This window comes from Rana temporaria, chromosome 8 (assembly GCF_905171775.1).
Source record: "Rana temporaria chromosome 8, aRanTem1.1, whole genome shotgun sequence".
Classification (NCBI taxonomy): domain Eukaryota; kingdom Metazoa; phylum Chordata; class Amphibia; order Anura; family Ranidae; genus Rana; species Rana temporaria.
In genome coordinates, this window is record NC_053496.1 from 45358134 (window position 1) to 45381745 (window position 23612).

General features: G+C 44.1%; 1 protein-coding gene across 3 annotated transcripts in view; it reads left to right on the plus strand.

The window, feature by feature from the left end:
* The window catches only part of LOC120946865, a 79050-nt gene that overhangs the window by 34040 nt on the left and 21398 nt on the right, over positions 1-23612 (plus strand). For all 3 annotated transcript variants that reach the window (XM_040361661.1, XM_040361662.1, XM_040361663.1), the window contains exons 5-12: positions 834-1087; positions 3091-3251; positions 8262-8414; positions 9744-9873; positions 13604-13678; positions 13952-14041; positions 15991-16145; positions 17796-17978. In XM_040361661.1, the coding sequence (XP_040217595.1) occupies positions 834-1087; positions 3091-3251; positions 8262-8414; positions 9744-9873; positions 13604-13678; positions 13952-14041; positions 15991-16145; positions 17796-17978 (1201 nt within the window). The remainder of the gene's footprint in view (positions 1-833; positions 1088-3090; positions 3252-8261; positions 8415-9743; positions 9874-13603; positions 13679-13951; positions 14042-15990; positions 16146-17795; positions 17979-23612) is intronic.

Genomic DNA, 23612 nt, shown 5'->3' on the forward strand with positions numbered 1-23612 from the left:
ATGGTGTAAAGGGACTGAAGAAAGCATCCAAAAGCCCTACAACGAAATTGGTGTATGAAAACCATGGCTTTTATTGAAAAAGTCTTGGGACCCGATGTCGGAAAGATGGCTTTACTGTGCTAAACATTGATTCGGTTTGACTTTTTGATTTCTTTCTTACCATAACCTGTATGGTGGTACTGTCTTGTTGGGTCCCAAACCCTACTCTGTAGAATCACTTGTTCTCATACACTGCACTGATGATGGCCAATGAGCTGTTTGAAGCTTTGGGGTTGTCATCCGTGCAGTTTAGTGAAGCCATGGATTCAATGGGTTCTTGGGACCCAACATAACCATAGGCTATGGTTTAAAGGGACTAAGGAAAGAATAAAAGGGCCCACTAACCAAATCAGTGTATGAAAACTAGGGCTTTTATAGAGTAGGTCTTGGGTCGCAATGGGGGAATGATGGCTTTACTGTGCTAAGCACTGATTTGTTTTGACATTTTAATTCCTCTAGTCCTTTCTCGACATAACCTGTATGTTGGTACTATCTTGTAGGGTTCCAAACCTTAGAATCCATGTTTTTTATAAACTGCAATATTGATGACGAACAAGCCCTTTCAAACTTTAGGACCCTCATCAGTGCAGTGTATGGAAGATCATGGATTCTATGGAGTCTATAGTATGGAGTCTTTTCTCACCATAACCTGCATGGTGGTACTGTCTTGTTTGATTCCAAAACTTTACACCATATGATTTTCCTGAATGTTTACAGTACCATGTTCCAGTCTGCAGAGGTTGCTGTTTTGGTGGTCCCCTTTTAAATTGTCTTCTTTCTTGTTCATATTTCAGCCAGCTTGCTCTATCAGGAATACAGCGACGTTGCACTGAACCAGGAGATCCAAAGGCAAAAGCCTGGCGACTCTCCCGCGGAAGAGAAGGATCCTGGATCTCCTCGTCAACGCCGGAGGATTCTATCTTCTCAGGATTCCTATTTGCAGCGCTTGTCCATCTCCTCGGCAGACTCTTTGTGGCAGGACCTCCCTAGGATCCGTGACAGTGCCACCTTTATGTTAATGTCCCGAGCAGAGCAAAAGCTGCAGGAGGTTGGTAAAGAAACAATGTAACTTTTTATTTTATTTCATTTTTTACAAATGAGGCCCAACTGGACCTCTTTGTTGCATGATGATATGGTACAAAAAGAACCTGTCCATACGGGGCAACCTTTCTCAAACTTGTAAACATGGAGGAACCCTAATGCTGCATACACGCGGTCTGAATTTCTGATGGAAAAAGTCAGATGGGAGCTTTTCGTTGGATATTCTGACCATGTGTATGCCCCATCAGAATTCCGTCAGAAAAACGATCCGATTTTTTTTTTTCCAAAGGAAAATCCGTTTGTGTGAACGTGCCATTAAAATAACTTTTAGGTCTCAGGGAACCCCTGCGATTAAATACTATATCTACAGCTCATGATACGCTATAAACAGAACGTTATATATGAATACATAAAAGAAAAAGGAATGTGGTGTACTTGGCGTATTTGACACCCAGGGCTGCTCCTAAACATTAAAGGTATTTTCAGTAATAATAATCTGTAGGACTGTAGGGAAAAATGGTGAGAACCTCTTTTTCATTTATTTCTCTTCTGTGTCCCATTGGCGAGATTTACCCTCACTTCCTGTATTAGATACACAACAGGTAAGAGGGAATCTCTACAAAGTGAAGGGAAATTCCCTCTTGGACACAAGGACAAGTGTCCTCATTGAAAGAAACCCTCCTCCAATTCTGGTGACAACCATAACATTTTGGATCCCCCATCACTTTCTGTCTCTGTGACTGGGTCAAGTAGAAAAGTGCATTTATCCTTTTAGTATGCAACTATCTAAACAAATAGTCTCTTGGATTAAACAATTAAAGGTAACACAAGGTCTGAAATGTGTGCCTTGCCTGGAGAATATTCTGCTCAAGGCTTCCTTCAGTATTTAAATGTGTGATCTTTGTCATGGCAAAACATTAGAGTTTAGCTGGCCTGAGACTTCTCCTCATTAGAGGTTATGCGGGCAGCAATGCAGAGTACTCAGAGCAGCATTTTCTCCAGGAAAGGAATGCATTTTAGCCTGTTTGTTGCGCTAATATTTGTAGCAGAGAGGTAACATCTTTGCTAGGATAGATATGGTAGTTTAGTGGGGAGGCTGGTGATCAGCCAAGCTGTAGGGGAAGAATGTCCTGAACTGGACAACAATTGGCACCATATTCAAAGAATCTGGCCTAATGTTTCCAAGTAAAAGGGGAAACAATGTGGCACCATAGACCAAGAATCAGGCCAAATGTTTCTAGGTAAAAAAGAGCAGAGATTTATAGGACGAATGTCTACTCTGGACACCTATTGGTCATCATATGCCAAGAATAAAGCAAAAAGGTTTCCAGGTAAAAAGAAAAAGCAAAGGTATATTGGAAAGATGTCCTGAATTGAACACCATAGATCAAGAATCAGGTCAAATGTTTCCAGGTAAAGAGGAAGAGCTGAGGTACTGTATATGGAATGGGTGGCTTAATATTGACACCAATTGGGCACATAAGGCAAAGAGTCAGACCAAATGTTTCCAGGTTTCCACCTATTGGACACCATTTTTTTAGATAGAGAAGGAGCAAAGGTATATTGAAAGGATGTCCTGAGCTGGAAACCATAGACAATGAAACATTTGACCTGATTCTAGAGCTGAGGTATATGGGAGGGATGAGCAAATATGGACACCAATTGGACACCACAGACCAAAAGTCACGCCAAATTTTTCCAGGGAAATTAGAAGAGATGTCCTGAATTGGACACCATAGGCAAAGATTTAAGCCAAATGTTTACAGGTAAAAGGAAGAGCACAGCAGTATATTGGAAGGATGCCCTGAAATGGACACCATAAGCCCATAGTTAGTCCAAATATTTCTAGGTAACAATGTTGATATACTAGTCGTTTCTGAACCTGAATTGGTTGCTTTCAAAATGGACAGATCTCGCTGCTTTCCAAAGTCGTATTGTCCTGCATTTTCCATGTCTTGAAGCATATATACCCCAGACACTCCAACCATTTAATTTGTCTGATCTTTTCAGGCCAAGTTTGAACTCATCATGTCTGAGGCGCTTTACCTGCGCAGTCTGAACATCGCTGTGGATCATTTTCAGCGCAGTACGGAGCTGCATGAAGTTCTGGGCGCCCAGGACCGGCAGTGGCTCTTCTCCCGTCTTTCCGAGGTTCGAGATGCCAGCAATGAGTAAGTGCTTCTACTACTCTAATCTCCAATGACACTTCACTTTTCTACCTATTATCTACTGTGATCTCTTAATGAGTGGTCACCTTCATTTTCATCAACTGTTTTCATTTGAATAGAGTACAAATGGTTAAACTAAAGGAAGAAGTGAGGGAAAATAAAATTTTTGTAAAATATTGGATAACCAGTCACTTTCTGTGTAGATGATAAAAGTACCAGGGCAATAGGGTAAATTATAATCCTTTCCACTTAACCGCAATAAAAAAAAAAAAAAGCTTTTACTTTTAGGTATATTTTAACCACTTGCCTGCTGAGCACTCTCATCCCCCTCCTGGCCAGGCCAATTTTCAGCTTTCAGTGCTGTAATACTTTGACAATTGTGTGGTTATGCAACACTGTAACTACCTGAAATTTGTATATATTTTTTTGAGACAGAAGGCTTTCTTTTGGTGGTATTTAATCACCACTGGGTTTTTTATTTTTTGATAAACGAAAAAATAGGCAAACGACATAAAAAGATAGGCCTGTTCCGACGTCCATACCTTGCATGGGATGCGCCACCTAGGGAGCAGCTTTATCTTTACGCCGGCGTATCTCTAACGTAAACGGCGTAACTAATTGCGACGGGCGCACGTACGTTCGTGAATCGGCGTATCTAGTCATTTGCATATTCTACGCCAAACTCAACGGAAGAGCCACCTAGCGGCCAGCGTAAATATGCACCCTAAGATACGACGGTGTAGGAGACTTACGCCGCTCGTATCTTAGCCTAATTTAAGCGTATGTGGTTTCCAGAATACGCTTAAATTTACGACAGCGTAGATTCAGAGTTACAACGGCGTATCTACTGATACGCCGGCGTAAACCTATCTGAATCTAGCTATAACTTTCACACAAACCGATTAATATACACTTATTGGGATTTTTTATTATAGACATGCAGCTGAATACATTTTGGTCTGAATTTATGAAGAAATTGTTTTTTTTTTTTTTTTAGATGAATACGTTTTGTAACAGAAAGTAGAAAATATCTGGGGAGGTGTACAAAATGAAATGTTTGGTCTTTTTTTCGTTTATATTTAAAAAAAAAAAATAGAAAAGCCCAGTGGGGATCAAATCCCACCAAAAGAAAGCTTTGTTTGTGTGAAAAAAATGATATAAATGTCATCTGCGCACAACGTTGCATGACCGTGCAATTGGCAATTAAAGTGGTAGTAAAGGGCCAGATTCTCAAAGGACTTACAACGGCGTATCTCCACATACACCGTCGTAAGTCCGAATGCGAGCCGTCGTATCTATGCGCCTGATTCTTAGAATCAGTTACGCATAGATTTGGCCAAGATACGAGCGGTGTAAGTCTCCTACGCCGTCGTATCTTTGGTGCATATTTACGCTGGCCGCAAGGGGTGCTTCCGTAGATTTACGCGTCGAATATGTAAATTAAGTAGATACGCCGATTCACGAATGTACTTGCGCCGCTACGCCTTTTATGTTAGGCTTATGTCCGGCGTAAAGTTACCCCTGCTATATGAGGCGCAGCCAATGCAAAGTATGGACGTCGGCAAGCGTATTTTTTTACGTCGTTTACGTAAGTCGTATGTGAATGGGGCTGTGCGTAGGTTACGTTCACGTCACAGGCATTGGGCCTGGCGTATCTTAGGGCATAAATTCGACGTGATACTGAGCATGCGCCGTTCGTTAGGCGCGTCATTTACTTGGGGTCACGGCTCATTTGAATGCAACACGCCCACCTCTTTCAAATTTGAATTACGCGGGCTTATGCCGGCCCATTTACGCTACGCCGCAGCAACTTACGGAGCAAGTGCTTTGTGAATACTGCACTTGCCTATCTAAGTTGCGGAGGTGTAGCGTAAATAGGATAGGCTACGCCCGCATAAATATACGCTCTCCTACGTGAATCTGGCCCAAAGTCTTTATTACCACTTTTACCTACAGGTAAGCCTATAATAAGGCTTACCTGTAGGTATAAAGAATATCTCCTAAACCTGTAAGGTTTAGGAGATATTCCCCTCGCATCAGCGCATTCGCAGTGGGGATCCTCGGCTAAAGGACCGGCAGCCGCTCCAGCCAATCACAGTGCTGGAGCGGCGATACCCGGAAGACACGCCGAGGCAAGATGACATCTCGCTCGGCGTGGACCAGGTAAGCTCTCTATACCTCGTTCCAAGGTAAGTATTTCATAATGAGCTAGTATGCGGTGTATACTAGCTCATTATGCCTTTTGCCTTTCAGGTGTAAAAAAAAAAAAAAAAAAAATTATTGGGTATACAACCGCTTTAAGGTAGCGCAGTGCTGAATAGCAAAAAATGCAGTGGTCATGAAGGGGGTAAAACCTTCCAGAGGTCAAGTAGTTAAGATGGTGTTGGGTTTCATTATAAAAAGAGAGTACGTGTGTATGTGTCAGCGATGTTTAGATTGGAAATGGTAACACGTGCTCTGTAATATGATACAGTATATGTTGGTGCTATATTACACAATTTTATTTAGAATTGAACAGGGTAGAATAAATAATAATATAATGATAGCAAATCCAAATCTACTGTTATTATCACAATGACCCAGTATTTATATATAGAGCCAAGCCCTATAATAATTAATCTTGCTGACTCACATGTGACCTAGTTTAGCGGTATATTATTTGCATTTTTAAGTAGTGTCATTGAATGCCAGCCTTACATGTCAGATGACAATGCACATCAAGAACCTGCTTCAATCTCCTCTTTATACACTCTAATGGAGTTTCTGGAAAAAAGAAGACACCCCTTGATTGGGACTTTATAGGCAACAACCACACAAATAGAATGAAAAATATATTTATTATACGTAAAATAGTTTGGTCATTCAAACATGAAATGATCGTATCAAAAAAAAACAAAAAAATCACCAAAAAAACATGACAGATTACATAGTAAGAATGAGAAAATGATTGAATACTCTCCGGTTATTAAATAATATCTCCGGTACCCGGCGCATTTCTGGTTCAAGCCCTTCGTCAAAGGAGTTGGATAGGAGAATATGCAGTCATAAATTTGTCATGTGCTATGTTCTACTATGCAACTTAAAAAATTGATGAAGCACTGCCAACAATGGCGTCAGCTCACCAACATTGCCCCATCCAGTAGAATGATTCCCAAAATAGAAAAACTTCATTTGCTGGGTGGTCAAAGAGAATCGTATGCAAAATGCAGCAAAGTGTGGTACACAGTGTTTTTAAGGTTGTAGAGTGATGCTATCCGAAGCCTCAATGTAGCCTCCATGTTTGCAATGGTCTTTCTAGGAAAAGGGTTTTTTCAAGTGACCCAGAGTGCGCTATATATGGATGATATGAGGCTACATTGAGGCTGATGGTAAATCTTCCAATGGGGACACTAGTTCTGGTGACCTGTGGATCTCCAAGGAATTCCTTTAATTTGCAGGGATTTTCCCTCACTTCCTGTTTGGCTATGTGACAGGAAGTGAAGGAAAATCTCCCCAATGGGACACAGATGGCGAAAACAAATCTCACAGGGGTTATAACCCTCCCTTGCTCTATCCAAAATGGGGGGAAAAAAAAGTTTTGCCTATAGTTCTACTTTAAGATAGGCATATATCTGGTAGTAAGAAGGCAGTGCAGTGGCTTAGTCCATTACCTTTAATACCTTTTTATTGATAAAAAAAAAAAAATTCAATGTACTCACAAAGGTACAGGGTAAAATGCATGCAACACAATTCTGTCCATTCACCGACCCTGTGGTGCATCTAAACAGAATAGTGTGGCTTGCGTGTTTCAAGTGCTGTGCTCCCTTTATCAGCGCTCTGATGAAGGGGGCACAGCCCTTGAAGCACATAAGCCACACTATTCTGGATGGACGTGCCACAGCATCGGTGATTGGATGGGATTCTGTTAGATGCGTTTTACACTGTACTTTTTGAGTACATTGAAATCTATTACGTTTTTATAACAATAAAAGGAATTACGGTAATGCACTAGACCAGTGTGCCTTCATTTTTTGCGTTTGTTCCAGTTTGGTTTCCCCTGATTTGAAGTGGACAGCTGGGCCAAAGTGGTATCTTGGTTCCATGTGGCGGTTGCTTGTTATTTGTTCTACAAGAGAGAAGAGGCCACTCTTTCTGGGACACTACTTGGACCTTCGCATTGAGGGTTCTTCCATCTGTAGCGCTGACTCAGGGCTGGGACAAGGGGTAGGCAGGAGGGGGACGGGCTGCCCTGGGCACTGTGGCTCCATGTGGTGGTGGGGGGGGGGGGGAGGCTGAGGCGATATGGTAAAGGGGGAGGTGGAGTGGGGTTGTGCTGGGAAGGGATTTCTTTTTTTTTTTTTTTTTTTGGTGGTGCTAGAAGGGGGAATTGGGGGGAGGATACGTACTCAAAGGGAACTATTGAGGGGTAGAAGATTTGCTCTAAAAAGGGTGATTTTTTTTTTTTTTTTAGGTGGGGGAGATTGTGTTGGGGTGGGGCAAACTTTTGTGCTGGGAGGTGGGATTTCAGCAGGGGGGCAGATTTTCCTGTGAGGGGAATTTATGCTTAGAGGGTAAACATGCAGATTCGTGTTCAATATTTTGGAGGGGAATTTTTGTCGAGACATCATTTTTCATACATCTTGGAGGGCACGTAGTTTGGTATGTTTGCCCTGGGCTCCTGGTGACCTTGTCCCAGCACTGCGCTAACTTAAACATTTAATTTGCTTATATATCTGGCAGCATTGTCCCCTGATCCAGCAATGATTGTTATGGACATACTGCGATTAGGGATTGGGAGAGGTAGAGTAGAAGTCATATGGTCATGTTGGGTTGGGCATTAAGACGACTCCAGTAGTGCCAGGTTTATCTCCGCACATTACCCTACACACCCTGGTGTAACAATTATATGTAGTTATGTCGTTGTACATAATTGTCTAGCAGTTGGATCATACATGCACAGTAGGCATTTCATTATCGGTGTATAACCAACTATAAAGTATGTATTGATCTTTGATATTAATATCCTCCCTTCAGCTTCTTGTTTGACCTGGAAGAAGAATTTGAGAACAACATGTACAACTTTCAAGTGTGCGAAGTGGTCATCAGTCATGAGCCAAACTTCCGCAAAGTCTATCTGCCCTACGTCACTAACCAGAGTTACCAGGACAGAACCTTCCAGAGGCTGATGTAAGGGTGACCTCCACTCAGGTTATAATGATCACATTTGTTGTACTTGGGGCTTAAGGTTCCTTCTAAGATGCATGCATTCTAAGATGGCTCGGACGGAAAGTGAATTGAGTAGAGTAAACGGTGTAGAAGGAGACCCCAATTTGTAAGATGTCCTGCTCTAAGTCTATAGTAAGGACTCAAGGTAAACCTGTCGCTAACCTAAACAATTTCAGCTGAGCATATATTGAGAAAAATACATTAGCGGAGGCCACAATGCATTGCACATAGCAAAATAATCAGTAGATCCAAACTATATAGACTGCTCAAGTTACTGTATATGTAAATCCCCTACTTAAGCAAAGCTTGGCCTCATTTTACCTGTTTGGCAGCGCAGGTAAAATAGCGAACCTGTAGAATGTAAGGAGTGGGAGCCTTTGCCACATTCTGTCTGAAAATGGAAAAACTCCTTTATCCTATGACCAGAAGGATTCGTTTATATGGACTGTATTGTCGAGGATAATGTCTTGAATTAATTTGCCTTTCCTTTTTTAAAGAAATGTTGGCAGTTGTAGCCAGTGTTGTGGCAGAAGCATGCACACTTCATGTCCCCCTAGAGTACAGGTGTCAAACACAAGGCCCAAGGGCCGAATCCGGCCCTCCAGGCCATTTCATGTGGCCCTCGCAGCAGCCCTTCTCTGGTCCTACTCCGGAGCCTTACTTTCTGCTTTCAATGCACCCAGCTTCTTCCCATCTCCAACATAAGGAAAGGGGGGTGCACTGTGATGTAAGGGAGAGTAGGGGACTTAACTTCTGATGGTGGGGTGGCTCTTGACATCTAATGTAAGGGGAGGAGATGCGCTGGACATCTAATCTTACAGATACAACCGGCCCTTTTGAGGGCAATCATAATGCTGATGCGGCCCACAATGAAATTGAGTTTGACACCCCTGCCCTAGAGTTTTATTAACATTTTTTTGCAACACCTACCTTCATCACAGAGCTGCCCCCCACAGTTCGTCTATCCCACAGCCAGGATGTCCTCATACTTTCAGGTTGAGTGACGTGGAGCATATAAATGATTAGCTATTTAGGTCAGGAGCACAAAAAGGATTGAAGCCTTAAGTATCAGCATGTCATCCAGTGAATTATCACTCAAAGAAGAGCCCCCATACTTTTCTCATGACAGAGACGGCACGATAGCACTGAGCCACAAGACCCCGCTTTGTAGTTATAGCAAAAATGACACTGCTACCCTCTATTACTGCCACCTAAAAATATATTTGTTATTCACTCACGTGCTTTATTTTTTTAGCCTAGCAAAAAATATTCTTTGCTTCTTCCCTTCAGGAATAATAACCCGCGGTTCCAGCAGGTTTTATCAAAGCTTGAGAGTGACCCTGTGTGCCAGAGACTGAGCCTCAAGTCATTTCTCATCCTTCCCTTTCAGAGGATCACTCGCCTTAGACTGCTCTTACAGGTAAAGTCTTCTTCATTGGTGTTTAGCTAGCCGGTCAGATACCAACGTTTCTATACCTTTCCAACATGGTGGCAGGTCACTGCCCACCTCTATCAAGGCCCCAAAAGCATCTATCTTCTTTCTGGTTTGACTGTCTCAACCATTGCGTATAGTGCATGTCTATAGTTCATGCATACACTGTGTGCATAATTATTAGGCAAGTGAGTATTTTAACCGTATAATAATTTTTATGCATATTGTCCAACTCCATGTTTATTGGATTTAAGCATATCAGGTGACATGTATTTGTATAATGAGGAAGGGTGTGGCCTGAGGAGATCATCACTCTATATCAAGGTGTGCATTATTATTAGGCAGCTTCTTGGGCCAAAAAAGAGATTTAACTGACTCGGAAAAGTCAAAAAATTTAATTTTTCAGAGGGAAGCAGCACTCTTGAAATTGCTAAGATATTGAGGCATGATCACAGAACCATCAAATGTTTTGTTGCAAATAGCAAACATGGTTGCAAGAAACGTGTTGAGAAAAAAAAGACACAAATGAATCTACTCCAGATACAAATCCAAAGGAGAAAGAAGATTTGCGGTCCAAGGACCTAGACTATGGAACGCTTTACCAACCAGCATTCGGCTGGAAGAGAACCATTTGGCCTTCAGGAGAAAGATCAAAACCCATCTCTTCTGAGGACTAAAAAAGAAATGGACACCAAGCGCCCAGAGGCGATTCAGTTCGCATGTGCAGCGCTATATAAGTTTCTCACTCACTCGCAAATGAATTGAGAAGAATCAAATGCAAAGCTACCAAGAACCCATTATTTTCTAGTGCTGTCATATTCTAGAACTGCAACCTACCTGGAGTGCCCAGAAGTACAAGGTGTTCATTACTCAGAGACATGGCCAAGGTAAGGAAGGCTGAAACCCGACCACCACTGAACAAGACACACAAGTTGAAACTTCAAGACTGGGCCAAGAAATTTCTGAAGACAGATTTTTCAAAGGTTTTGTGGACTGATAAGATGAGTGTGGCTCTTGATGGACCAGATGGATGGGCCTGTGGCTTGATCAGTTAAGGGCACAGAGCTCCACTTTAACTCAGATGCCATCAAGGTGGTGGGGTACTGGTATGGGCTGGTATTATTAAAGATGAGCTAGTTGGACCTTTTCAGGTTGAAGATGGACTCAAAATAATCTCTCAAACCTACTGCTTGTTTTTAGAAGACACTTTCTTAAAGCAGTGGTACAGGAAAAAGTCTGCATCTTTCAAGAAGACCATGATAATTATGGCGGACAATGCTCCATTGCATGCATTGAAGTAATCCACTGAATGGCTAGCCAGTAAAGGTTTTAAAGATGAAAGAATGACATGGCCCCCTTCCTCACCTGACCTAAACCCTATTGAGAACTTGTGGGGCCTTCTTAGACAGCAGATTTACAGTGAAGGAAAACGGTACACCTCTCTGAACAATGTCTGGGAGGCTGTGGTTGCTGCTGCACAAAAAGTTAAACGTCAACAGGTCAAGAAACTGACAAACTCCCTGAATGGAAGGGTTATGACTGTTATTGAAAAGAAGGGTGGCTGTATTGATCACTGATTTTTTTTATTTTACTTTTTTAAAAGTCAGAAATGTTTAGTTGTAAATTTGTAGTTGTTTGTTTATAACTCTTACTTTAACAGATGAAAATAAACAAGTGAGATGGGGAAGTTTTATAGTTTTTCATTTAGTTGCCTAATAATTCTGCACACCAATAGTTTTCCAATTATTGTGCACGCTTAGATATTCTCCTAAGAAAGCCAAAACCTCACTTTTACGTTCTTAAATATTCAGGTTTATTAACATTTTGGATTGACACTGCAGTTGTTTAATTATTGAAATGAATCCTCAAAAATACAACTTGCCTAATAATTTTGCACACAGTTAATAGTGTATGTGGATATATATCCACACGCATACACTATAAACTGTGTGCAAAATTATTAGGCAAGTTGTATTTTTGAGGATTCATTTCAAAAACTTTTGCACAGTAGTGTGTGTGTGTGTGTGTGTGTGTGTGTGTGTGTGTGTGTGTGTGTGTGTATATATCAAAATAGAAATATAGGCAAAACTGATTTTTTTTTGGATAGAGTAAGGGAGGGTTATAATCCGTCTTTTTTTGTTTGTTTTTTTCACCATTCCCATTGGGGAGATTTTCCTTTGTGTCCCATAGAGCCAAACAGGAAGTGAGAGAAAATCCCTGCAAATTAAGGAAATACCTTGGGGACCCCCAGGTCCCTAGAACTAGTGTCCCCATTGGAAGATTTCCCCTCTCTCACTTTTCTGGGGACAACCCAAAATGTGTTTTTTACTGGGAGCGACCTTGCTAATGCAGTATTGTCTTTTTTCTGTGCTCAGTCTTGCCATGGTGTATGACCCGTGACATAAAGACTGTCTTCCATGACCTCACCTTAGAAGCATAGTTTGACTGTTCCTCACCCAGTTTCAAGTTCCCTACACAGCAGTTTGTTAAATCATTAAAATGATAATAGAATGGTCATACACTTTAATGGTATATGATGGGAAATCTTCAGTATAGCTGATTTAATTATATTGGTATAAAAAAATGCTGAATTTTACAAAATTTACAACATTTTACAAAATATCAGCTATACCTCAAATGTCTCATAATATAATCTCTATGTGTATGACCATACTATTGGGTGAAGTACTGTAGTTTGAGGTGAGCCTTCTCCATTTAAATAGGCCCCTTAGTGTATTTCTCCGTCGCAATCGCTCCCCGGAGCTGAAGAACGGGGAGAGCCGTATGTAAACACGGCTTCCCCGTGCTTCACTGTGGCGGCGTATCGATCGAGTGATCCCTTTTATAAGGGAGACTCGATCGATGACGTCAGTCCTACAGCCACACCCCCCTACAGTTGTAAACACACACTAGGTGTACCCTAACTCCTACAGCGCCCCCTATGGTTAACTCCCAAACTGCAACTGTCATTTTCACAATAAACAATGCAATTTAAATGCATTTTTTGCTGTGAAAATGACAATGGTCCCAAAAATGTGTCAAAACTGTCTGAAGTGTCCGCCATAATGTCGCAGTCACGAAAAAAATCGCTGATCGCCGCCATTAGTAGTAAAAAAAAAAAAAATGAATAAAAATGCAATAAAACTATCCCCTATTTTGTAAACGCTATAAATTTTGCGCAAACCAATCGATAAACGCTTATTGCGATTTTTTTTTACTAAAAATAGGTCGAAGAATACGTATCGGCCTAAACAGAGGGAAAAAATAAATTTTAGATATGTTTTTGGGCGATATTTATTATAACAAAAAGTAAAAAATATTGCATTTTTTTCAAAAGTGTTGCTCTATTTTTGTTTATAGCGCAAAAAATAAAAACCGCAGAGGTGATCAAATACCACCAAAAGAAAGCTCTATTTGTGGGGAAAAAAGGACGCTAATTTTGTTTGGGAGCCACGTCGCACGACCGCGCAATTGTCTGTTAAAGCGACGCAGTGCCGAATCGCAAAACCTGGCCTGGGCATTTAGCTGCCTAAAGGTCCGGGGCTTAAGTGGTTAAAGGAACCTATATAGAAAATAAAAACCAAACCTTTACAACCCCTTTAACTATATTATATTACTGTGGAAACCTTCAAAATGCCCATTTTTTCTGTAATGTGTTTTAAACAGATATTTGAGCCTACTGGTTAAATACTTATATATGTTTCTTTTCTTTCTACAGAATATATTGAAGCGTTCAGCACCGGGTTCCAATGAGGAGCTGCAAGCCACTGAAGCCCACAATGCAATAGAGAAGGTAGAAAGCTTAAAAGCTGAAGTTTATTCTGCTTATATTTTCCCTTCCCTGGTCTCCCCAATCAACATACTAAGGACATTTTTGAATAAAGTTTTTAAGTTTTTCATTCAGTACTTTATTTTATATGCTGTGATGTCATCACTGGGTCTCTGTGCTTCAATACATTGCAGGTAGTTAATGGCTCATGGAAGGGGTCAGCATGGTGCTGTACATAACTACCTGAAAACATCTTCTAAACATTTTGTGTCTGTCTTTCATGTTTCTGCCTGATAGCTGATAAGAGACTGTAATGAGGGAGTCCAGAAAATGAAGGACACAGAGGAGCTGATACTACTACACCAGAAGATTCAGTTTGAGTGCAAGGTGAGCCACCCAACATTTCATTACATCTGGGAACCTATTGTCTGATATCAGAGAGGAGGTGGAGGAAGGTGCAGAGTCATCCAGCACCAGCAGTGCGGAGTATTTCAGGAGAGGAGAGTTAGAGAAAGGAGCTGAGTCCTCCAGCACAGCAGTGCAGAGTATTTCAGGAGAGGAGAGTTAGAGAAAGGAGCCGAGTCCTCCAGCACCAGCAGTGCAGAGTATTTCAGGAGAGGAGAGTTAGAGAAAGGAGCCGAGTCCTCCAGCACAGCAGAGAATTTTAGGTGAGATTTAGATAAAGGAAGGGGCAAAGTCCTTCAGCCAAGCAGATTGTTTCAGGAATAGAGGGAGTCTTTTTATATAGGAAAGAGCAGAGCATGATAAATATGATTTATGTGAATGAATTATGGCAATTTAACACTTCTCTGTTTAGTATCACTTTAACCACTTTACAACCGCCATATAGCAAAAGTACGTCTACAGGGCGGTTGCTTAACCCTGGGAGGCCGTTAATTAATGTCCTCTCAGAGAATCGTTCCCTCGCGCGCCCTGGCACGCGCACATGGGAACATCCGTGCGCGCCGGGTACACAGGACCCGTAGCAACACGGATCTCGGTAAACGGCCAATGACAGTGGCCGTTTACCACGTGATCGCTCCGTCCAATGACGGAGCGATCACAAATGTAAACAGACAGACAGCAGGGTCATTGCAAGTTCATTACTCTCCTCACACCGATCCAGCGGGAGAGGAGAGTGATTTGTAACCCAAACAGTGAGTTTTTTTATATTGAGCAGTGCCACCTCTGTGCCACCAAACCAACACCAGCGCCCATCAGTGCCACACCTGTGCCCACCAGTGCTTATCTGTGCCCACCAGTGCTTATCTTTGCCACATCAGTGCCCACGAGTGCCGCCTGTGCCCACCGGTGCCACCTGTGCCCACCAGTGCTGCCTGTGCGCTAATCGGTGCTACCAGAGCTACACCAGTGCCACTACAGCCTGTGCCCATCAGTGCCGCCTGTGCCCACCAGTGCCACCTGTGTGCTAATCAGTGCCACCAAAATTACAAAATTTACGTTCTTTTTTTCATTTATAGCGAAAAAAAAATAAAAACCGCAGAGGTGATCAAATACCACCAAAAGAAAGCTCTATTTGTGTGAAAAAAAAAAGACAAAAAATTTCATATGGATACAGTGTTGTATAACTGAGTTATTGTCATTCAAAATGTGAGAGCACCGAAAGCTGAAAATTGGTCTGGTTATTAAGGGGGTTTAAGTGCCCAGTGGTCAAGTGGTTAAAGGAGTTGTAAAGACAGAAGTTTTTTTTATCTTCATGCATTAAGATGAAAAGCCTTCTGTGTGTAGCAGCCCCCCTAATTCTTACCTGAGCCCCGTCTCTGTCCAGCAATGTCCACGAGTCCCTTGGCCATCCGGGACTCTCTCTCCTAATTGGCCGAGACACCGCAGCAACATTGGCTCCTGCGGCTGTCAAAGTCAGTTAGCCAATCAGGAGGGGGGGGGGGGGGTCAAATGGCAGCTCTGTGTCTGACTGGATACACAGAGCTGATTCGGCTCGAGTGCGCCCCCATAGCAAACTTTATTGACATGTTTATTATTATTATTTATTTTTTTAAAACAAGACTTTACAATCACTTTAAGAGCAGAGTGATTCAGCAGTGCAGAGTATTTCAGGAGATGAGGATTAGAGGAAGTAGGAGGATTGCTGTGTAACATTTTATATGTCTAAAACTAATTATTTCACAAGACAATTCTATAAATCCATAAGGAAGTTTGTTTTGAGTCATTGAACTAGTTAATGTTGTTCAATGAATATACAATGAAGTATAACAGACAAGCAGATTCTACTTTATTTGTCATCACCAATATTGTAGTTTCTAAAACCATTTCATAGATCAGGAGAATTAATCTGGAATTACATTTTTACTTTACAGATTTTTCCCCTTATCTCAGCTTCCCGGCGTCTTGTTAAACACGGAGAGGTCACAGCTCTCGAGTTCAACCCCATCAGCTCCAAGTGGAAGAGCACCAACCGGCAGGTCTATCTGCACCTCTTCAGTGACTGTCTCATGCTGTCCCGGATCAGAGAGTGAGTCTCTTCTGGGATCTTCTATGTCCCTCTGCACATTGCTGCATTTACAGAACATTAAAGGTCCAACTAGAAGTTCATTTCAAAATTCAGTCTGCATTATAAAAGAATATTTAATGAAATGGCTGAAACACAATGTTCCTCCTGCACAGAGTATTTTGGACATCCTAAGGAATGTACAATTGTTCCCGCAGAGATTTGCCATTATGTCCTAGATGTCCCTTATGTCCTAGACCAGGGGTGTCAAACTCTAATTCATCACAGGCTGGCTGAATCAGCAGTATGGTTGCTCTCAAATGCCTGGTTGTATCTGTGGTGTGCTACGTACAGGGTTCTGGAGTACGCCACATACAGGGTGTAGAGTTTAGGAGTGTGTTATGTGCATGGTTCAGGAGTGCACTATATACAGGGTGCAAAGTTCAGGAGTGCATTATATGCAGGGTTCAGGGGTGCGCTACATACAGAGTGCAGAGTTCAGGGGTGCGCTACATACAGAGTGCGGGGTTCAGGGGGTGCGCTATGTACAGAGTGCAGGGTTCAGGGGGTGCGCTACGTGCAGGGTTCAGGTGGTGCGCTATGTACAGAGTGCAGGATTCAGGGGGTGCGCTATGTACAGAGTGCAGGGTTCAGGGGGTGCGCTATGTACAGAGTGCAGGGTTCAGGGGGTGTGCTATGTACAGAGTGCAGGGTTCAGGGGTGCGTTATGTACAGGGTTCAGGGGTGTGCTACATACAGAGTGCAGGGTTCAGGGTGCCTATTAGAAATTAAGCAGCTCTGGTCTCAGTCCACCAGCACACCCACAATAGCTTACGCCTCACCAAAAATAAAAAGTGCTAGTACAGAAGGCAAAATACAAAATGTGTTTATAACCTATGATCCAAGAGCAATACATGAATTATAAAGTGCTGTATATGCAATTGATAGAACACCCCTGAATGCTGCACTTTATGTTGATCTATCGTTTGCATATCCAGCACTTTATAATTCATGTATTGCTCGTGGATCGTAGGTTATAAACACATTTTGTATTTTGCCTTCTGTACTAACACTTTTTTTTTTTTTTGGTGAGGCGTAACATATTGTGAGCTATTGTGGGTGTGCTGGTGGACGGAGACCAGAGCTGCTCAATTTCTAATAGGCACCCTGAACACTGCACTCTGTACTTAGCACACCCCTGAATGCTGCATTTATGTTGATCTATGTACAGAGTGTAGTGTTCTGGGGTGCGCTTTGTGTAGTGTTCTGGGGTACGCTATGTGCAGTCCCAAGGGTTCCCTATGTACAGAGTTCAGGGGTGCGCTATGTACAGAGTGCAGGGGTGCGCTTTGTGTAGTGTGCTATGTGCAGAGTGCAGTCCCAAGGGTTCCCTATGTACAGAGTTCAGGGGTGCGCTATGTACAGAGTGCAGGGTTCAGGCAAGGCCTGGCAGGCTGCATTCGGCCCCTCTGGCCTTGTGTTTGACATCTGTATCCTAGATGTACCTAGGCGATCTTGTACACAGGTTCTAGGGATGGCCACAATTGACCTTGTACTGGAAGAGCGCTTAATATTATTTATCATGAATTCCAACTCCATTGTTCACATGTGCAAAGGTGGCCCTCCTGGCTCCAATCTTTTCCAACGTTCTCAGTCTTCTGTCTCTGCTTCCAGGGGTGGCCGCTTTGTGGTGTTTGACCACTCTTCAGACATCCGCGTGGAGCGATGCGAGATAAAACTGCACAGCAACCAGAAGAACATCTTCCGAGTCTTCCTGAGGGACAGTGCCGCAACTCAGGCACGGGACGGCCATCTGGAAGGCCATGAGATGCAATACATCTTCAGAACGGAGACCCAGTAAGTGCGCCAGTTGTCTGTAAGCATGGGCATATCATGGGTGAAAGCCATGCTGTACCCTGAATTTAAATTCTGCAGCACATCTTCTCTACACTAAAGAGGAACTCCACTTGGGTAAAACATTTAGCAAAAAAAATAATATGGCATATACAATTATGACGCAAGTTTGTAATTGTACGGTTATCAAAAATTTACTTTTAAATACATTTTTAAATTAAAAAATGTGCCACATTGATTAGTAAAAGCAGCACACATTATTAAGCACACAGCTAACCCCTTGATTGCCTCTGGATGTTAACCCCTTCCCAGCCAGTGTCATTAGTACAGTGACAGTGAAACAGTATGATCACTGTATTAGTGTCACTCAGTGTCAGTCCGTTCTTATCCAGTGTCAGTTAGTGTCATTTCTTTATCGTTGCATCACGGGACACAGAGCGGCATTCATTACTATATGGGTTATATGGAGTACCTTCAGGTGATAGACACTGGCAATCTCAAACAGGAAATGCCCCTCCCTATATAACCCCCTCCCATAGGAGGAGTACCTCAGTTTTTACGCCAGTGTCTTAGGTGTTAGTCATGGTTTAGCTTGCCTCCGCATCCTTGGGATTAGGTGAGCTAACCGGTTCTGTCCAAAGGCCTCAGCGCTAAAGTGGTCAGTAACCGGACCCCAAACCCTTGGGGTATAGCCCATAATGCTTTTCTTTTTAGAGAGCTGGACCCTGGGCCCAGAACTTAGAAACCTTTGGGTGCCTAATGTTTTCTGTTGCCAGAGTGCTATATGGGCCCAGGACAGTGGATCCTTCATAGGAACCCAGGGCCTGAAGGTCTAGACATCCCCACCGAGATGGGGGAAGATTGGGCCTCTTGCTTGGCAAAGTCCTGCGGCATGGAGCAGGTAAGTGAGGGGAAAACTTGCGGAACTTGGTTCTTAGCAGGTTTTTTCTGGGGGGTCACAGGGGACATGCCTAAAGTTATGCGCTGCATCTGGCAAATTAGTCACATATCATAAAGATAGGATGGCTCTATGTGTATTATTCCCCATAAAATGTGACCTCCCTTGTAGTGTTGGAAAAGCATTGAGTGGGGCCTGTGTGATATAAAACTATATGTGTGTGTCAGAGAGCTGTGCTTACCTGCAAGCCTCCAGGCGATGCTCCATTCAGTCTTCCTCCTCAGAGCCCTCAAAACGCTGACCTCCTCGTGGTTCCAGGCTGCAGTTTGCTGGAGCTGAGAGGTCCCTTCCCCCCCCCCCCCCCCCCCCCCCCCTGTCGGCGCGCGTTCACGTATTATAGGCGCAATTGGCGCCGTTTAGCTGGGGGGGAAGGGCGGGTCAGTAGCTTAAGGAAGGGGCGGCCCTTCCTTGTTTGTTCCATACAGCTCATTCAATACTTTGGAACTGGGGAGGAAAGACCAGAGCGGCAGCACGGGGCGCCGAGGACACACAGTGGCCAGAAAGAATATTGCAGTCTTCAGAAGACTGTTTTCAAGCCTAGGAATAGGCTGTTTCTTTTCCATCTCATAGTTTTTCTTGCAATACTACTCAGGGGGACAGAATGTTTTTTTCTTTCCTGGGTTTGAAGCAAAAAAAAAAAAAAGGTCATCTAGGGGAGAGGAAGCATTTTTTATCCCCCAAACAGGTGTTTGGGCAATTAACTATTTATAGTCCCAAGTACCAATAAGCTAGCAGGTGTACCTCGGTATTGTACCATGGCATCCGGGTCAGAGGGTACAAGAGGTGGGGATTCCCCCAGAGAGTCTGAGGTCTCGGACAAAATGATGCCGCTGCTTTCCCCACAGGGAGCCTTGGGGCCATCGGGATCTGGGGCTGGAGCTGACGCGGGTCAGTCCAACCCTAAGACGGTCACTGACGAGGTATTACTCACCTCTTTAAAAGAGATGGAGAAAAGAATGGGAAAAATGATAGCCGCAGCTATGCGGGGCAGTAAACGGAGTAGATCTCCGTCGCCCGAGCGCGGACCCTCAGAAGAGGAGGTCCTTTCCTCAGGGGAATTGGACGACCTCTTGGACAAGGACCAAGTAGGTTCAGGGATCGAAGATCCGGATACAGAGGAGTCTGGGGCAGTCTCCCTGAGGGAGAGCTGGTGGATTCAAGGATTAACGGACTTGGTCCATAAGGCATTCAACTTGCCAGTACCAGATCTCCAGGTATCGACGGTTTCAGCTTTGGGCTCACTGAGGGCGCCTCAAAGCAAGGCTGTGTTTCCGATCCATCCTCTATTAGAGGGAGTTTTGTTCCAAGATTGGAACAAGCCAGATAAAATCTTCTTGCCACCTAAAAGATTTTCTGTCCTATATCCTATGGAAGATAAATTTTCCAAAAGATGGGCTACTCCTGCAGTGGACGCAGCCATCTCATGTGTTAACAAATCGTTAACATGCCCTGTAGAAAACATACAGGTGTTCAAGGATCCAGTTGATAAACGCTTGGAAGCACTACTTAAGAACTCCTTCACTACTGCAGGGGCAGTAGTACAGCCAGCTGTGGCTGCGATTGGGGTCGCTCAAGCATTATCGGATCAATTTAAGCAGATGCTTAAACTTATTCCTGCCCAGCAGGCAGAAGAATTTTCGGACGTCCCTAAGGCCATATGTTTTACGGTAGACGCAATTAAGGATTCTATCCAGCAAGCGTCACGTTTATCGTTATTCCTTGTCCATATGAGAAGACTCTTATGGTTAAAGAGCTGGGAGGCTGAGCCCCCATGCAAGAAGCTCCTGGTAGGGTTCCCCTTCCATGGAGGACGACTCTTCGGAGAAGACCTAGATAAATACATTCAGACCATTTCAAACGGCAAGAGTACTCTCTTGCCAACTAAGAAGAAGTTGCAGGGGCCTGCGTTTAAACGACAGTATTCCCCTGGGCAGGGGCCCTCTAATGCCAAGCAGTATCGACGGCCTCCTGCGAAAGCAAACTTCGGCTTCAACAGCAAGTCACAAGGACAGGCTGCTAGAGGCAGAAAGCAGTGGTTTCGCAAACCAGCAAAACCAGCCCCCAAGTCGACCTTATGAAGGGGCGCCCCCACCCACGAAGGTGGGGGGAAGGCTGCGACTCTTTTCAGAGATTTGGGAAGCCAGCATTCCCGACGAGTGGGTACGGTCTTCCGTGGCCACGGGCTACAAATTAGATTTCCTAAAGTTTCCTCCTCCTCATTTCCAGGAGTCGAGGATTCCAAACGATCCGGAGAAGGGAGCCGCATTAAGATCGGCATTAGATCATCTACTTTCCCAGGAAGTAATAGTAGAGGTACCAGTCCTGGAACAGGGGCTGGGTTTCTACTCCAACCTATTCATCATCCCAAAGTCCAATGGAGATGTCAGGCCAATTTTGGACCTAAAGATGGTAAATGCATACTTAAAAGTCCGCTCATTTCGGATGGAATCCGTGCGGTCAGCAGCTGCCACACTCCAAAAGGACGACTTCATGGCGTCCATAGACATAAAGGAAGCCTACCTTCATGTTCCAATTTATCAGCCACATCAAAGATATCTACGCTTCATGGTGGCTTCGCGTCATTTCCAATTCGTGGCGCTTCCCTTCGGGTTGGCTACGGCCCCCCGGGTGTTCACGAAGGTCCTAGCTCCAATCCTAGCCAAGCTAAGGATCCAAGGGGTCACGATCCTAGCATACCTGGACGACCTCCTAGTCATAGACCACTCGTCTCCCGGCTTGGAGCGAGCAGTGGCCCTCACGGTCCAATACCTCGAGAGGTTCGGCTGGGTCCTAAATCGAGAAAAGTCAGCTTTCCTGCCCACAAGGCAGTTGGAATATCTCGGCATGAGATTAGACACAGAACAACAAAGAGTGTTCCTACCTCTGAGGAAGGTCAAAGCCATCAAGGAATTAATCCTACTGGTTCTAAGCAAGAAAGAACCGACTATTCGCCTAAGTATGAGGTTACTAGGCAAGATGGTGGCCACATTCGAGGCGGTACCATACGCCCAGAGCCACACTCGCATCCTGCAGGCAGCCATCCTGTCAGCATGGAGCAGAAGGCCACAGGCCTTGGATATCCCGTTGCCGCTCTCATCAAGAGTCCGACATAGTCTGTGTTGGTGGTTAGACCCTTAGAATCTACTGAAGGGGAAGTCTTTCAGCCCAGTGGCTTGGAAGATAGTGACCACAGACGCCAGCCTGACGGGCTGGGGAGCAATTTTGGATGGTTGCACTCGCCAAGGTACTTGGGCAAAGCCAGAGAAGCAGTTGCCCATCAACATCTTGGAGCTCAGAGCTGCTCGACTAGCCCTCAGGGCTTGGACGTCAAAATTGCAGGGGTTCCCGGTGAGAATTCAATCAGACAATGCCACGGCCGTGGCATACATAAATCACCAAGGGGGAACCAGGAGTCAAGCCGCTCAGAGAGAGGTGAGCTTGATTCTCCTATGGGCAGAGGCTCATGTGCCCTGCATATCGGCAATATTCATTCCAGGAGTGGACAATTTTCAGGCGGACTTCTTAAGCCGCCAGACTCTATGGCCGGGGGAATGGTCTCTGCATCCACAAGTCTTTCAAGCACTCTGCCAAAGATGGGGAGTGCCGGACGTGGATATCATGGCATCGAGACTCAACAAGAAGCTAGACAGGTTCATGTCCCGCTCAAGGGATCCGATGGCCTGCGGAACCGATGCGCTGGTTTGCCCTTGGCATCAGTTCAAACTTCTTTATGCGTTTCCCCCGCTCCAGTTACTACCCCGCCTGCTACGCAGGATCCGGGTGGAGCACATACCAGTTATCCTGGTAGCTCCAGCATGGCCCAGAAGGGCATGGTACTCACTAATCCTAAGGATGGTAGTGGGAGACCCTTGGACTCTGCCTCTAAGGCCAGACCTGCTATCGCAAGGTCCGATCCTCCACCCTGCCTTACGGCATCTAAATTTGACGGCCTGGAAGCTGAATCCCTGATTCTCAGGGGTAGAGGTCTGTCTCAGAAAGTAATCTCTACCCTAATCAGAGCCAGGAAACCGGTCTCTAGGGTGATTTATCACAGGGTCTGGAAGGCCTATGTAGGCTGGTGTGAGTCCAAGCTGTGGCTTCCTCGCAAGTTCACCATTGATAGAGTTTTAAGTTTTCTCCAGCTAGGAGTGGATAAAGGATTGGCATTAAGCACAATCAAAGGACAGATTTCTGCTCTGTCAGTGTGGTTTCAGCGGCTGCTGGCCACCCACTCGCTGGTTAAGACCTTCCTTCAAGGGGTCTTACGTATTAAACCTCCAGTTAAATCCCCGCTTTGTCCGTGGGATTTAAATCTTGTTCTGTCAAGTTTACAGAAACAACCGTTTGAGCCGTTGGCTGAAATTCCTTTGGTTTTACTGACAAGGAAGTTAGTATTTTTGGTTGCCATAGTTTCCGCAAGAAGAGTTTCGGAACTGGCGGCCTTATCCTGTAAGGAACCATATCTTATTTTTCATAAGGACAGGGTCGTTCTCCGCCCTCATCCTTCCTTCCTACCGAAGGTTATATCCAGTTTTCATTTGAACCAGGATTTGGTATTACCATCCTTCTTCCCTAAACCTACTTCCAGAAAGGAAGGGTTGCTGCATACCTTGGATATTGTCAGGGCCATGAAGGCCTATCTTAAAGCTACAAAGAAGATCCGGAAAACAGATGTGCTG